This window comes from Sinohyriopsis cumingii, chromosome 5 (assembly GCF_028554795.1).
Source record: "Sinohyriopsis cumingii isolate HCF-2022 chromosome 5, ASM2855479v2, whole genome shotgun sequence".
Classification (NCBI taxonomy): domain Eukaryota; kingdom Metazoa; phylum Mollusca; class Bivalvia; order Unionida; family Unionidae; genus Sinohyriopsis; species Sinohyriopsis cumingii.
Genome location: NC_142965.1, coordinates 9,490,042 through 9,507,375, shown reverse-complemented (window position 1 = coordinate 9,507,375; position 17,334 = coordinate 9,490,042). Strand labels below are relative to the sequence as shown.

At 39.3% G+C, this 17,334-nt stretch overlaps 1 protein-coding gene across 1 annotated transcript in view; it reads right to left on the bottom strand.

The window, feature by feature from the left end:
• The window catches only part of LOC149798610 (uncharacterized), a 141,670-nt gene that overhangs the window by 18,912 nt on the left and 105,424 nt on the right, over positions 1–17,334 (bottom strand). Inside the window, exons 28-29 of the mRNA XM_089957272.1 lie at positions 1,056–1,157; positions 636–696 (exon numbers count right to left, since the gene is read on the bottom strand). Of these exons, the coding sequence (XP_089813398.1) occupies positions 636–696; positions 1,056–1,157 (163 nt within the window). The remainder of the gene's footprint in view (positions 1–635; positions 697–1,055; positions 1,158–17,334) is intronic.

Sequence of the window (17,334 nt, the reverse complement as noted above, 5' to 3'; positions counted from 1 at the left end):
AATCCATCTCACTTTCATAGGCTGGTCATGTAAAAATATGTGGTTTTATAAAGCGATTGGATTGGGTTGTCCTAATCTACCAGAGCAAATTCCATTTTTTTTGGTCATTTATGAAAATATTGGAACCTATCTGAAAATAATGTAAATCTAATTCAAGAATGCATCACAGCAAGTTTGTCGTTGTTGTCAAGGAAGTTAGGGGAAATAAACTCAGAGACACGCGTCTCTAGTCAAACTTCATTATCAAAGATTAATTGCCATGTCTGAAACGTAAGACAAAATCTATTTATGGGACCTATCTCATTAGGCAATCGTGTTTTATTGTTGGTGGTAACATTTTTGTCAGCACAAAATTCAACCGTTGCATGACATGATGGGAAATCTTATATTTTCACATGTAAAAATAAAATGATATATTTTTCAAACGTGAACATATAAGGGTATGTTTTTCACACGTGACAACATAGTAATGAAGAAGAAAACAACATATCTCTTCTCTTTTAGTTTATATATATATATATATATATATATATATATATATATATATATATATATATATATATATATATATATATATATATATATACTAAATGAGAAGGATTATGGTACACATTCTAGATGCATATGTATTTCACCTGCAAATGGTGCCCAGGATTAGCCTCATGTAGAGAAAGTGGCATCATTTGGAAGAAAGGTCTGAAAAAATTAGTAAAATTGTTGTCAAACTTGCCTCATAAAATCAGCTATACTTATAATTTAGTACAGTTAAGTAATTAATGTTTTATACTAACAATCTTAGGATTTATCTCAAGAAAAAAAAGAACATGCATGTACATTAAATAGAATTTTACAAAATAAGACTGTAAATTCTGTGCATTAATGAAAGTAGCTTCCAAATTGTAAAATAACTTAGGAATTTTAAGTATATTCCTTGAAATTTGATAACATGACATTCTTATAACATAATCTATAATACGATTTGCAATAAACAAACTGAATCAAAAGGCACATCAACTCTCCATCTGTCTATTTGTCTAATTTTGAAATATACCAACACTTCAAGAGGTCTGAACAAGTTAATGTAGAATCCACCCGGCGAGTCCTCGCTTGCACTGCCGTAACCTCCTCCAAGACCATCATAGGTTATCTTCTCTACCCTGAATGTATAAAATTCAAGCACATTTTCTTTCTCATATTATTATTCAATGAAAGGATTTCTACCAGTGAAAAATATGTTGTCAGAGCAATTCGAACCAATAAGGGAAATCAGTTTATATCACGTTGATGAAAAGATTATAAATAATCCTATTGGGCAATGCTTTTATAATATAGTCCTTAAATAATGGCAAATTCAAACGACTTTTACCACGTAAGATTTTAAAATGCAGACACAGTACATAAAAGACAGACCATTCAATAAAATAAATGAAAATGCGCAACACAGCATATTTGTATTTCCTATACTTAGTTATAAAATGTACTTATTCATTATTCTAGGCATTGTCATCATCATCGTCATCATCTTCATCATCATCATCGTTATTTAGTTAAGAAAGACACTTATCATGCATGCTATTGTATTCACATACTTTCCGGTTCTTTTGTACCCTACTACCGATTCCAAACACACACGGCATGAAGGATATAAAAGTCTAGAAATCTAGTCATTTATTTCATCAATTTATAATTTTTAACTTGACTGTCGTCATGGGGTCTCAAACACTGTGTTTGCCTTTCGAATCAAACGGGAGTTTGTTTAGTATGGTTACCTTATTTTTGATTAGGACAGTCCATATTTTCAAACAACAGATGAGATATAGTTCACCGTCTTTAATAATTTCATTAACTCCCTACATTCTGGAGTTATATCTTTTTGAGCACACGCATGCAAAAGCTTCTCCTTTCTATTTGTTGAATTTGCTTTAGAAGTATTAAAATTAGACATTGCAAATACTGACACATATTTTACTGAAATAGACTATTCTAGAAACCAGAAAAGGCTAGTGAGAAGACTCCTTGCTAACACAGAGAATTTCCCTTTAGTTTGCACCGCGAATATGTTGACAGTGTTAAGGAGCTCCTGGCGACAATAAGGTTAGAGATTATAAACTGATGAAAGAAATGACTAAGTTTTGCTCATTTTTTATACTTTGTCGCTTTTCATGATTCAAATCGATAGAGGGTACAAACAAACGTGATAATGTGCGAATAGTATAGATGCTCATCGCAAGTGTAATTGTAATATGACACTCTTTAACAACACTTCTCGAGTCTTATTTTTGGCTGAATGAGTTAATTACTATAATAAGAAGTAAGTGTTTAGGAATAAAGTTCATCCAATAGCTGTGAGCATAATGATCATAAATAGTGATTGGGGCCACTTCAGCGTCTTTGGGAAATTAACGTTAAAAATAGGTATATAAAAATTAGCGTCAATGGGAATTTAACATGGGATATTTAACATGGAGTAAATGGTATATCAAAATTGGCGTTAATAGGAAATTTAACATAGGCTGGGTTTGTATACGGACAAAATGAATTGAACAGGTGGGGTGACGCCACGGTACTGGACATTGGCAACAATGTTTCAAGTGGCTTACCTCAATCGGGCGAAACAGGGACAGCGGGGGAACAAAAAGCTTTAACGCTTGGAGGGAAAGAACTTCCGCGTGGTACTGACTGTTCATACAAAAAAATACAAACATCGACTGGAGGGGCGGGACATGTAACTTCTTTACAGACATAGACAAAGACATATATATATATGACACATAGACAAATTTATGAACATAAACCTATCACATAAAAAATCGTTTACAATTTTTTAGGCAAGATAATAGATATCTTTTCGAAGCAATGGAGTGGCCCTGAAAAGGGCTTTCATTATTTTGCTAACACCATTCAGTTAACATAGAGGACATTGCACGGATCATCTTCTCTCCCTGAAACTTCGTTTGACCTCTGGACCGTAGATTAAGACTCACTTCAGACAACCTTGCTTCTTTACATAGGTCCTTCGTTTCCAAATGGCTCTCTCTGTGATCTGGGTAATTGCCCATGACGTTCTGATATACATGGGATAGACCGGGTTGAACAGCATTGACGATAGAAGGGTAGCAGATTCTACGTTAGTCCACATCTTTTGACAAGAATAGGTAAATAGAATGAAGTGAACCGCGCTTATTTTTAGTGGAAGAGCAGATCGGAACGGATTGAGTTCTTTCACCAATCACAACACGCGTTACAAAATTCAGTCAGAGTACGGAGTCTGTCTTCCAATCTCAAGAGAGCTGTCTGTGACGTGACATTCCTTATATCGGTGTGCTAGCGTCTGTGCGCAGTGAATCAATGCAATATTGTTTCGAAAATTGACGGAAACTAAGCATACGATGAATTGGGATGCACCGGCCGTGGAGACGGGAAGTAATAGCATAGCAGCGGCTATCAAAGCAAACACGGTTCTACGTCCAAAAAGAGACCAATTTTAATTGGGATTTAGTGGAATTTCTCTAGTCTTCACAAGAATTTGTTCCGGTGCCAAAACCTTCGCCGTCTTCTCCTTCTTTACCTCACGTCGATGATTTTAGATACAGGCAGAAGAAAGAATAGGAGAAATTTTTGCAACAGCAGAAAGAAGCAGAACAAGCCTTTCTCATTCAACAGCAACAGCAACAGCGAGAAGAAGAGGCAAGAAGGAAACGACAGGAAGAAGAAGAAGCAGAGAAGAAAGAAGGTCGAGGAGAGAAGGAGGATTGCGAAAGTCAAACGGTGACGGTACTCTTAGACAATTTGCCTGAGTTGAGCAGTCTGAAAGAAATGTATCAGACTTCTTTAATACGACCCAAGAGAAAAAGACCTTCCCGAGCAAAACAGCTCAACCCCGTTTGCAACCCTACTACACCTGAGATACCCACCCTAGAGATATCTACCAAATCAACGACAGGACCAGGTCCAGATATAGGCCTGGGCCGTAGCAAAGGGATAAGGCAGTTAAAGCTCATTACTTCCCGTTCCTAAGTTTGTTTTTTGTTTCCTTTTCAGGGCCAACCATCTCTCCGGAAAAGAGACTACTAAATATTTGCCAAAATCAATTAAAACTCAATATCTCTCTTTTTGCCCCATGACTGACGTGTGTGTGTGTGTGTGTGTGTGTGTGTGTGTGTGTGTGTGTGTGTGTGTGTGTGTGTGTGTGTGTGTGTGTGTGTGTGAGTCAGTATAGGTCCCTACAATTATAAAAATCAAAACTGAGACACCTTTTTTCCTGGTGTATCCTGGTACAAATTTACAATCCATTGTCACAACACGATACTTTAAAAAGTTCATTATCTTCTGTGTCGTTTTCCTCTCTGTTTTTTGTGTGTTGAATTTCTCAAATTTCACAATTTTCTCCCCTTATTCCTCAATTTCTATTTGTCTTCTTTTCTTCTATTTCTAGACGTTTCTGGGTTCTTCCTTTTTGGAGGGTACCTCTTCTTTCTGTTCTGAACCTCTGTCTTTATCCTGTTCCAGTTTTTTCTTAGGGCCGTCTGAAGACTAATGTCCTTTATCTTAACAATGATAACAGGTATCTTGACGTTTGACGTTTGTTTTGACACCTGTCTTGCTTTGACATTGTGGACATTGAGAAGACCAATGCCCTTTCTTTTGACAATATAGTAAGTATCTTGACTTTTATCTGGAAAGGAGAGGGAGTAGTCCGGCGGCTTCTCTGAAGAAAACATTCGTATGACACCTTGCAAAGCTCTGATCAGAAGTTCGATCTATGTTAGCTCTTCCATCTTTCTGGTAGGATTGAGTGTGAAATCAATACTTGGAGGGAAGACACTGGTCCTTTATATAGGAAAGACACTGACCTTACTTTGATATATCGGGTCCATGGAGTTTAAACTGTAGTCATTTGACGTTTTGCCATCAAGATAAAACGATCGCATCATTTCGTAGAGAAATGAGAAGAAAGTAAGAGAAACGTGACAAATAGCCTCGCACAGTAGCTGAAGTCTTGGCTCAAAACCTTGCCAGGTTGTAAAGGCTTCTCTAGAAAAGTTAAAACCACGGCCTACACGTACATGGTGAAGTTTAAAGATTTCACGTACGACGTACCGTTGGATAGAGCAGAAGAGTTCATCACCGAAATGTGGGACTCTTTGTTAACAACATTGAAACGATAATGTGAAGCCAACGAAGACGATCGCTTGACACTCTCCATTTATCACTACAGTTTGAAGTCCCCTGTTTGGATCGAGTTTAGCAGACCATCAGAATCGACACCTTCCAAAGTCATCGACAGAATTCAACGCGTTCAGTAATCCAACGACAAAGGTTCACAACGCGGATGGAAACGAGACGCTGTATGTGGCTCACGTGTCTCTTCCTCATAGAACCGGACGCAAAAGGTATTATTGGTGGACGACCTTAGCAGCACCAAAACGAGCATCGTCCAAATTAACAACCCTCAAGACAAGAAGTTTTTAGCCTGTGCCATCGTCATAGGGCCAACCTATGCAGACACGAACGACACGGTAGATTGGAAAAGAGCCTGGAAAACTATTCAACAATCGGACCGAGCCAATCAACTAAAAGAAGCAGAACTTCTGTTACAGCAAGCACGGCTATCCAAAGACACACCCTGTGGCATTCCTGAAATACAAAAACTGAAAGACGTCTTAGCTCCACGCAACATCTTGAAAGTACACCCTCAAAAAGTTCGCGGACATCTGTATTTTCGAGGGAAAACTTTCAAAGACGGAAACTACATTTACGTCTATTATCACAATGAACATTTGGATGTCATTACCAGTATCACTGGGTTCCGGGGATACAAATATTATTGTGAGAAATGTGACTTAGGCTATAACAATCGAGAGCAACACAAGCATTGTGGATCGAAATGTGACGGATTTTTGGCCTCTAAACCCTGTCTTGACGCAGAACAAGAACGAGAGCATTGCTCAGCTTGTCAGTGAACTTTTATCAGCCTTGCCTGTTACCAACAACATCTGAAGTCGCAAGGTTCACAGCGGAAAAGTGCTTGTCAGCTCCTGAGATTGTGCCCTACCTGTGGACATGGCATACGTACCAACAGTTCAAAGGCTCACGTATGTTCAGGAAAGAAGCGATGTCACATATTTCGCCAAATTGTGGACTTGGAATACGAATGCTTCATTTAAAATTCCATTCCAAACATCAAAAGAAAGATGACCAGAAGAAAGGCAATTTCATCGTTTTCGATTTCCAATGCACCGAGCGTGCGAGAAGTACGTCCAAGAACCGATCTTTTGTCATTTACCTCACTGTAGCAAGATTTTTGGAGTTCGTGAAAAAATCTTTCTGGGACCTAACACTCTAGCCGATTTTGCCAAATGGACCTTAGACCCTATCGACGAAACGTGGAGCCAAGAGGACATCGAAAGGAGATTGCCATCTCTATGTTACGGTCATGGCTTACAATTTCTCGGGATACGATTTCTTTTGAAATACTATACGGAACAAAGCACAAACGTCCTAAAGTCACTTTGAACGAAGCCAAAATCATTTCCATGCAAGTGGAACAAGTGCAGTTTAAATATTAGATGAGTTACTTGGCCATGCCTTTGAGCCGAATACCTAAAATGTTTGGAATGACAGTAATGGCTTAAGGCTCTTTCCTGCACTTTTTCAATACCGAAGCCAGTCATCATGCCGTTCTACGCCATTTGGCTGAGGATTACTACTACGACCCCGACAACATGCGCATCAAACGACGAGAAACTTTTGACGCTTGGTAACACAATCATGCCTTGAACCCCTTCGACTATGAGGAAGAAATGTTAAAATATTGTCGTTCCGACATACACATTTTACGGCATTGCTGTGGAAAATTTCGAGAACTGTTCCTGGAAGACGGAGGGAAAGATCCTCTGAAAGAAGCCTGCACCATTGCCAAAGCGTGCTCTTTAGTGTACGGCCAACGATTCATGCAAATATCACCATGGATGTCTTCCGTCTACAGACGATTAACTTTGACAAACGTCAATACTCGCTCAAAGCTCTACGCTGACTACATTATTTGTGCGACAAGGAAGACAAAATGGATCCAACATGCCATAAGACGTCGTCGATACCGTTCGCGAATGTTGCCTGAATGTCTTGAAAGGAATGATACCATTGTCTCCACATCAGAAAGAATGCTTAGCTAAGCATCTAAAAGTTCTTCGCCAAATGGTCCAAAAGAAAATACCGATCTGTTAAAAGAAAAAGATGTTAGTGCAACGCGAGTGATTTATGCACCTGTTGTTAGCACCCATGCTAAAAGCCACATTGGCACCACTGATTACAGGACTCGTTGGAGCTGAAGATCCACAAGGGATAGGTAAAAATATGTAGGACCAAGAAGATAAAAAGAGACCTCTTGGGTCAAAAGATCTCAGACGTGATCTTTGGAATCTGATGGAAGGAAGAATCCTGAATTTAGTGCCTCACAAATGACAAATGGAATTACGTCGTTGGCAAGAACAACGGATCCCGCATTTACCTCCCAATCCTCATTTGACCGAGATGTCCAGTTACAACACGAATCGCTAACATTGATGGATCTCAGCGATCTGTCAGAAACCTAAAAACAGCAACGGTACGGACAAGTCTTTCAGCGATTTCAACTCATTCACCAGAAAGCTTTAGACGAAACAGCTACTGCGACTCTGAAAGATTTTAAGACCCTGATGAATGGTCCATCACCACTACCCCCAGAGACCAAGACAGAAAAAAGAGAACACGAAGAGTTTCAAACTCCACCAGGAAATTAATGCAAGTGAACAACACCACCAGAGAAAGTACGCAAGTTTACAACGCCACCTACATTCATAATTGATTGGATTAAATAGATGATGGCAACCCTTTCCTCATCAGAAGATGAAAGGAAAGAAGTGAAGGCAGATGTTAAACAAGAACTGATTAACCCTGTTCAGACTTCCTCCTCTACACCATTGCTCCTCAGATGTGCAAAGCATTGCAATCCAAGAAAAAACCACACGAAAAAAAGAGTAGCATCAGTAAAGAGTGGGTGACTCATTATCAAAAATGGAGAAGGTGTTAGCTAATATTTACTACGATCCAGCTCATCCTGTGGGATACGGAGGAGTTCTGATATTGTATCGTGCTGCCAAAACCCGACTCTAAAGTGTCTGTTTACATCAAGTGCAACAATGGTTACAAGAACAAGCCACGTGCATCTTATGTAAACCCATTTGACGAACATTTTCCAAAAATGGCACCCGAGTATAGGGCATCGAAAACCTATAGCAAGCCGATGTAGCCGATGTCTCTCAATTGGCCACCTACATTCGTGGCTACAAATATTTGTTTTGTGTCATCGAAGTCTTTTCCAAATGTGCATGTGTCGTGATATTGACTTCCAAATCGAACACTGAGTTAGCGTGAGCCCTCAAACTGGTGTTCAAACAAAGTGATCGTCACCCTGTACGATGGGAAACCGACAAAGGCACCATATTTCTGAACCAAGCGTTCCAAAAGAATTAAAGAAACGAGACATTCATCGCTTCACCACCGAGAATCCCGAAACCAAAGCCAGCATCGTAGAACGTTTTCAACGAACATTGAAAGAACTCATGTGGAAATATTTTACGCATTAGCACACTCTCAAGTACATCGACGTCTTACCGCACCTGGTCCAAGCGTACAACCAATACTAACATCGGAGCATCGGTTGTGCTCCCCAAGAAGTGACTCCCGACAGCAAACTGACCGTCTTTAAGCGCCTGTTTGTTACGTACCCGACTGTGATGGTCCCAAAGAAAGGTGAAGTGTTGACGCACTTTCGCCAAAGGTTACTTACCCAACTGGACCACCGAATTGTTTCGTCTAATGGACGAATGCGTTGTCGTCATCATGCTATCATAAATTGGAAGACATGAATGGGGAAGTGATAAAAAGAACTTTTTACTTGCCCGAGTTACGACGTGTAACCAAAAAGGACGACGCGGTGTACGATATCGAAAGCATTCTCGATCGAAGACCTCGTAAAGTTGGAAAACATCGTGTCAAAGAAGTCAAAGTACGTTGGAAAGGATATCCTCCCACTTTTGACTCTTGGATCAACACTTCGCAAGGCATCGGCTATAAAAAGAAGTAACCATTATGCGCTTCAACACAGCCTCAACCACCACAGCTTTGACCACTTCTTCACCCAGTTCTTCTGTGCAAGATCTACAAAAGCAGCCCTTGTGAGAGTGATGTGGTGAAAGTGTGCCCAAAAAGCAAATCGTCTTTTTTCTGCCAAATCTTTGTGGTGTAATGTGTCGACCGTGCTACCATTGCCAATTTGAATTTGCAACAAAGAGACAAACAATTGTGGACCATTTTATTCAGCAGTTGCATCGGTTACCTCCAACCCATTCCTTTCCTGAAATGCTCTATCCGTAACAACGGGAGTCTTGCCACCAACGTCAGTCACCTTTCCAACAGTCACCACCAAAACAACATCCCACAACAATCCTCTTTTGGACACTCCTCTGACCTCCAGTGACCCATCGGACAGCCGAATTCCAGAAGTATAAATTACCAATTTTACTTAATTTTACTCATTGACAGTTCCATGGATGTATTTGCCCACAATACTTTATGCTGTTTCACGGCCAAATTTCCTCAGGCATCCAATTGGATCACGAAGGCTTTTGGGAAGTGGTTTTGGGCGAAATGATTCACTGAACAAAAATCAAAGACATCACTGGAAATCAAACCACTTTTGAGGTCGAAGTTCTGGACAAGCAAGTGCAAGAATACTTGAACGTAACCGAAACTGTAGATGCTTCTATGAAACGACAAGTGTCCCCTACACCCCACCGTATATCTATCTCCTCAAACATTCGGCAGGCTATTACTTTAGCGATCAAAATTTGGTGGACACGATTGCTGCCAGATTCAATGCGCTGTTTGGGAAAACCTTGGACAAAACCAAAAGATGTGTCACACTCTAGTACCATAAAGTGGCTCGTCGCCTACTGATGAAATTTTCGGACACCAAAAATATTGGCCATTAAATTTTGTCCTGAATTGTTTGACATTTTGGGCGGAGACCTCAAGACGGTCAAGGATAACTAGATTCCACTCATCACCAACAATTTGGATCCTGCGAGGGCTTTTCATTCTATTGTAGAACTGAACCGAGGACTAAAATTATTCTTTGTGTAATCCGATGCTGTGGAGTACAACGTGGTGGGAGACATATCCTTACCAAAGTGGATTCTGCCACAACCAATGACGAGGAAGGTGGAACAAGCTATCACGTGCACTATTATCTGTAATTACGTCGTATTTCGACAGTGTCAACATTGCTGTAGAAGGAAATCTGGGACAAAACATTCGATTCTCCAAAGGGAAAGTCATGGTGAAACTCCATTTTCGAAAACGATTCTCTAACGACTTGTAAAGCATATATCCTGTGTACCGATGAGGTACTCGACAAAGAGGGCATAGTTTAGGAGAAATGCTTAAATCTGCCTTTCGTTCGGTGGCTCCCGTTTTGAAACCGATGGTTACGCAAGGATTGCACGGCTTGAAACATGCTGCTTTGACGCAAGGCAAAGAATTTCTTTAAAATGTCATCATCGACAAACAAAATCACAAAGAAGCCTTCTTGAGAGCAAGGGAAATGTCTTGCTTCAACTGGAAAAGACATTTTGGGCGGAAGAGAAACTACTATAAATGCCCCGGACGCTGCTTAGTCAGGCATTCCTGCTTCCCTGATACCACATCAAGGACAATGCAGAAAGAGACGACAACGAAGACACCCCTTCAGAGGCCTTCACACACAGAGGGCTAGAGAGACCAAGAAAAGAAGAACCGTCCGAGACTTAGACGTTTTTGGTTATTAAATCACAGAGAGAAAAAAGTATGCACTGATAGTCTTGCACATGTTTCAAGTCGGAACTGGATCTGGTTGCCATGCCACCCACTATGATGATGATGCAAGAGTCCCAATGGGTAGTATTTTATCCCATCTTCTCTTTGACGACTTCAGCTCATATCGAATTTGAAATCAATGGACAGTCCGAAGATAACATCGATCCGAATAGCAGTTACTTGTATTTGAAAGTCAAAGTGAACGAAACGGATGGTATCGATCTAGATGTCGATGAGGCAGTAGCTCCCGTCAACAATTGAATGCATTACTTGTTCAGGATTATGGATTTGTATTTGAATAACAATCTGGTCATCAGCAGATACTTACGCTTATCGAGCCTGGAAAATCTCTTGATGTACGGAAAAGAAGCCAACAACACCCCTCTGGATGCCTGCGGACAAGTTCGATGATGTGGCGGATAAGATGCACCAATTAGGGATTCGACGAACGTCAAAAGAAATTCAAACTAAGCCGTAGTTTAGAACAGGTGGATCGTTTGCATTTGGATATACGGTTACAAGTGAAGCATTTGCTGAACGAAGTTTATTTCAGCCTAAGTCTGAATCTCAGCAGTACCGCTTTCCACTTGATGACTGCTACTGCCGATAACACAACCATCATCGACGAAGCCAGACCCCACGTGCGACGCGTGGAAGTGTTACCTAAAGTGGGAAATGACATCAGTCACACTTTGAACAGAACGACCGCCAAGTATCCGATATGACGAGTGAAAGTGAAAACTTTCACCATTGCCACTGGACTCCTATCTAAGATCGAAGATCATCTGTTCATGGACAGTTACCCAAGCGTGTAATCATTGGTATCTTTAGCAATGAAGCCTTCAACGGAGCTCACAATCAAACTCTTTTCGAGTTTCATCATTACACCGTGTCCAAGATGGAAGTCAGTCGAGATGGCAAACCCTTGTGTACCAGACCCTTCTAGCCTTACTTTAAACAGATTAATTACTTGAGAACGTATTTGTCCATGTGCGAAGCCACGGGACAGATAGGAACCAACACCAGCCACGGTATTTCATATTTATGATTATGGAAGAGGCTAAGCTTTGTGGGTCTTTGATTTTTCTCCAGACCAAGACAGCGACGAGGGACAATTCCACCCTATAAATTCCGGCCAAATTCGTGTAGAACTTCAGTTTGCAGAAGCTCTGCCCGAGACGGTGAACACCATCCTATATGCAGAAGTCGACAATACGATAGCAATCAACAGATTGAGAGCAGTCATTCTAGAATTATATAAACTATGGAAGACTTTTATTCATCTTTGAATGGTGGATAATCTTTGGAAATGAAATTGGAGGATACCGTGGAAGCAGAACCCGAAGACAAAGAAAAAGAGAGATGGTGATATCACGATAGCCAGAACAAGAACATCATTTAGTTTCCTGTTTTGCCAATCACCTGGCAGAAGAAATTACAGGGTTGTTCAAAAAGATTGAGATGGATGTCAAAATGCTCATAAAAGTCAAATTCAACGCGATAACTGTCTCATGATGACTCAAGAAAAAAATTAGACTATTATCTGGACGACGCTTGAGGTCTCATCTCGGAAGAAGCAGTGTTGCATCATTATTATAAATACTTTCCTGACTCAGCGAAGAAACGGTTACTTGACAGAGAGTTTCAAGCAAAAGGTCAGGATTGAATTAATGAATTATCATTATCTGTGAAAGAAGAAGTAAACATTGTCTACTTGGTAACTTTATTACACTTTGAAAACAGTTCGCACACTGCTTATTGGAATCCTGGCGTGTACGTTAAAGATTAACTACCTCATTGCAAATCTAAAGACCATCAACCTGATGTCATCAACACGAACGACATCCATCTCCTAGGAACCCACTGGGTAGCCGTCTACTTTCCCCATGATGCATGTGTGGAGTATTTTGATTCGTATGATTTACCGCTTTTGGAAGACGACATCATTGATTTTTATGAGATGAAATGCCCAGAGGACACAATTCAATAATATGATATTACAAGGCACAGATTCCGTGGTGTGTTGACAATATTGTGTGTATTTTCTTCATCAACGCAGTCTTGGGTATCCCTTAGAACATTAATGACTTATTTTGATCGTAACACTTCAATAAACGATGACAAAGTAGATCGATGGTTTTGTGACTATTATGGATATCTCTTATCTTTAGCTAGGAAACGTAGTGTGCATCAATGACCCAATGACTTCCATCAGTGGAAGTCTAACTTGACTTCACAACGTTCAGAACCTTATCAAAACTAGTTTGTTTGAAAAATTGTTGGAATTGTTATATGATGTGTTGATTAAATAAAAATGTTATGTTGGGAAAGAAGTGTTGGTGGTTTGTTTAAAAAAAAATGAACACTGTGGATATATGCTGTTTAACTTCTCTGTCCCTCATCATGAGGTATATAGCATGTGTACCCTAAAACCGTAGGGATGTTTTCAATCGCGGCAGTGGGTTTCCATATAAAGCGTGGCTGTCTCTAGTCTTGACTTGTCCACCGATGAAAATGTGTTCAAGACTAGCCAAGCTGAACAAAGCCCACGTGAATATACATCGTGTCAGGCAAAACCTGATACCCAAGCCTGATAAGATTGAAAATGTCATGACGTTAAAAGTATCTCATAACCTGATAAAAAATGTGTTTAAAGATGACATCAAGAAAAAGCAAGAATGGACCGAGCAGTATAAACTTCAGATTCAGAGAGCAGCAGCAACAACAACAACAACAGCAGGAGGTAGACAGAGGCTTTGTCGACTGCCGTGTGGTCACGAAAGAGTTCTCCCTCTCTTTCCGCAGAAGCAGACCCAATCCTGTCGGAAAGCCTGCAGCCAGACGAGTATCTTAGACTATAAGATACTGCCATAATCCCCGTCAACAAAACAGCCATTTTTCGGGCTACGCCCATTGCCACAATATTTGTCTGTCTTTGTGTGTTTGTCTATAGGTTAAAACATAGAAGTGTGTCTATAAGCACTTCGATTCCCTGCTGGGTAAGATAGTGTGTTTTTATATGTATTAGTGGTTATTAAGTTTGTTTGTCGGAAAATGTGAACGTGAGTGTTTATTTTTGGTCCGCGTGTTCCATATGATTTATGGTGGAGTGGGATATTGTGAGTTTTTGTGTTGGGGTGTTTTCCTTCACGTCCGTGCCTAAGAAATATAACGCGGAGCGTTAGTCAGTCTGGCTATCCAACGTTGACCAGTCTACAGTGACAAAATGAGTAGAATCAGCCGATTACTGAAACTGCATATGCACCTGGAGTATCCCAGGCGCATACTTGACAAACAGCACATGGAGGCCACGGCAGAAAGTGCCAAGATAGATGAGGATGCAGACGACAAAAAGGAAAAAAGAGAAAGAAAGAACCCTGCCTCACCTCCTGCTAAGGCCTTTGTGTGAGGTGAAGCCTGGGGTGAGGACACGTCGACAGCCACAGACAGAAAACTAAGAGGAGGAGATCGAAAGACAGCGAGAGCTGCAGAGACCTCATCATAATCCCCGGGTGTTGAATAGACGAAGACAGAGGGAAGATTTTACTATACAGCAAAGTGAAGACTGGGATGATGAGGCCACTTAACCCGCCTCTGCGCTCCCAACCATGCGCATAAATTGGGAGCATGGATGGAGCCAACAATGTGTCTGTGGTGCTCGGTCTGGGGAAATGTCAACATTCACTGGGAGCATCTAACGTTTGACAAAAAAAACCTTCTTAGGGCTAACCAGACCTCTAGAAAAGAGACTGATGAAGTTTCCAATTCGTATGAGTGTGGAGTAGTGTGACTATAACACTAACTCCTTTATATATATATATATATATATATATATATATATATATATATATATATATATATATATATATATATATATATATATATATATATATATATATATATATATATATATATATATATATATGTGTGTGTGTGTGTGCATGTGCTTGTGTATCTGCACGCGTATATTTATGTGGATGTGTGTTTGTGTGTGTTTAAGTTTGTGTGCGCTCATACGTTTGCGTGTATGTGTGTTTGTGTCTGTGTGCGCGCTCGTACATTTGTGTGTGTGTGTGTGTTTTAAACATAACAAAAATCTATAATCACTTAACACAAAGAGTTTGATACTAGTGTGTCATTTAGTATAAAAATGTATTTAGGTTAGCACTCTCATCACATAGGTTAGTACTCTCATCACAAAAAATTTGTTGGGAAGGTGATATGGGTAGTTGCTGAGAGGGGATGATTTCCTTCGCGTCCGTGCTTGAGACATATAAAGTGGAGCGTTCGTCATTCGTGCCTTTCAAAATTGAATAAAAAATGGCGAAGAACCATTTGAATAAGATGATGAGATTACAAGAGGCTGTGGACGACCTGGCGATGGTGGAGGAATGTTTGATAAGATTGGAATATGATGAATATAGTCACCACCGTCTCAAAGAAAGATAAACAATTTAAAGAAGACGAAGGAAAGGTGTAGAGAACTGATAAAGGAGTAAATTGTGGAGAACAAGGATGAAGAAGATAGAATACAAATGAGAGCCTGGAACGAAAAGGAAGATGAGAATGAGAAGAGGAACAAAGAGGAGGAGGGGAAGGGAAAAGAGGACAAAAATGAGAAGAAGACAAAAATGTTATGGAGAAATTAAGATTCTGGTGGAGGAAAAGGAGAAATTTGACAATAGAAGATGTCCAAAGGCCCTTTTTAGGGCCACTCCATAGCCTCAAAAATATTTACTTTCGCCATATTGATGAATTTGTTTTGTGTCTTTGTATTTGTTTCCTTGTCTATGTCTATAAAGAATTTATATGACCCGACCCGCCAGGCGATGTTTGTGTTTTTTTTTTTGTTTTTTTTTTTTGTATGAACAGCCAGTACCGCGCGGAAGTTTGTTTCCGCCAAGCGTTATAGCTTTTTTTTCTCCCGCTGTCCCTGTTTCGCCAGATTGAGGTCAGCCACTTGTAACATTGTTGCCAGTGTCTAGTACCGTGACGTCACCCCACCTGTTCCATTCATATTGTCCCTGTACAAACCCAACCTATGTTAAATTTCCCATCGACGCCAATTTTTGGTATACCATTCATTCTATGTCAAGTTTTCAATGTTTAATTCCCATTGACGCCAAATTTGATATACCCATTTTTAACGTTAAGTCCCATTGACGCTAAAGTTGCCCCATTCAATACTATCATACAATACTTCACATGAAAACCAATTGACATTATTTCACAGTTTGCGTGAGTCATGTGACGGAATATATATATATATATATATATATATATATATATATATATATATATATATATATATATATATCTGCTGAGAATAGATGAAAATAAAACCTGAAAAAAGCCCGGATCAATTTTGGAGCAATACTAAATAAATTCCCAAAAGTAGGCCAGTCTTGTTTTAATATAAAAACCATAGATAAGATACTTACGTTAGTGGAATATTTGGTATGTCTTTGAAAAAGTTGGATAAGTGAGGATTAATACGTTCAAATACAGTCTTCCTGTACTGTTCCAAAATGAAGTCCTAAATGAACAAATATGTCATTAGTATAAAAAATAGCATTATTTCTTAAAAATAGTGTTATATATATACAGATTTGCACCTTGTATATATATATATATAGACAATACCATCAAAGGTGCAAATCTGTATAGCAAGGATCCAGTATATTACGAAGATTATTGCTTGTCAGGTATACTGGTCATCAACTCAAAGTCAAAGTCGAGTAAACTTTAGTTAAGTCGGAATAAATAGCGATAAACTATATCTCCATGACATTAATTGACGAAAGTCTAATTACGATCTCTTTACTGACACATTTCATAACTCTGAGAGTTACCTCTCTTTGGGTGTCCATGGCAACAAAACTATACTGATGACGACGTTCTTACTTTGTGGGAAGAACTTAACTCTTAAAAATAACCCCAAACAATTTATTATTGCTTACGTAGATTTTAACATTATAATATATTAAATCTCAGTAATGCGAGAATTTGGCCAATAATGCTATATAACTTTTTATCAACGCAGAATTCAAATTATATTATTCTTTAAAAGATGATGTTTTAAAGGTTGAAGGATACATAGTCTAGCAAGCTAATGACAAGAAGAGACATCACAAGGGAAATCTTTGTGTTACGTTGAAAATAATAATGTTGTCTTTTGAAGTTTATTTAAAAAGATCTAAACACATTACTTCAGGTACCAACATATATTGTTTTCATTGATATCATTACAATCATTACACTAAATGTGCATATATTCTTTGAAAGTATGCCAGTATAATATCACTTTTACTAGGTGACTTAAATCATGAATTGTTATGCACAGATAACTGTCTCTCTTTGCGATGTATGTCATATCATCAACTTCATCTGCACTGTGATAGTTCACTTAGAGAATCTACGATTATCGACAAAAACAGA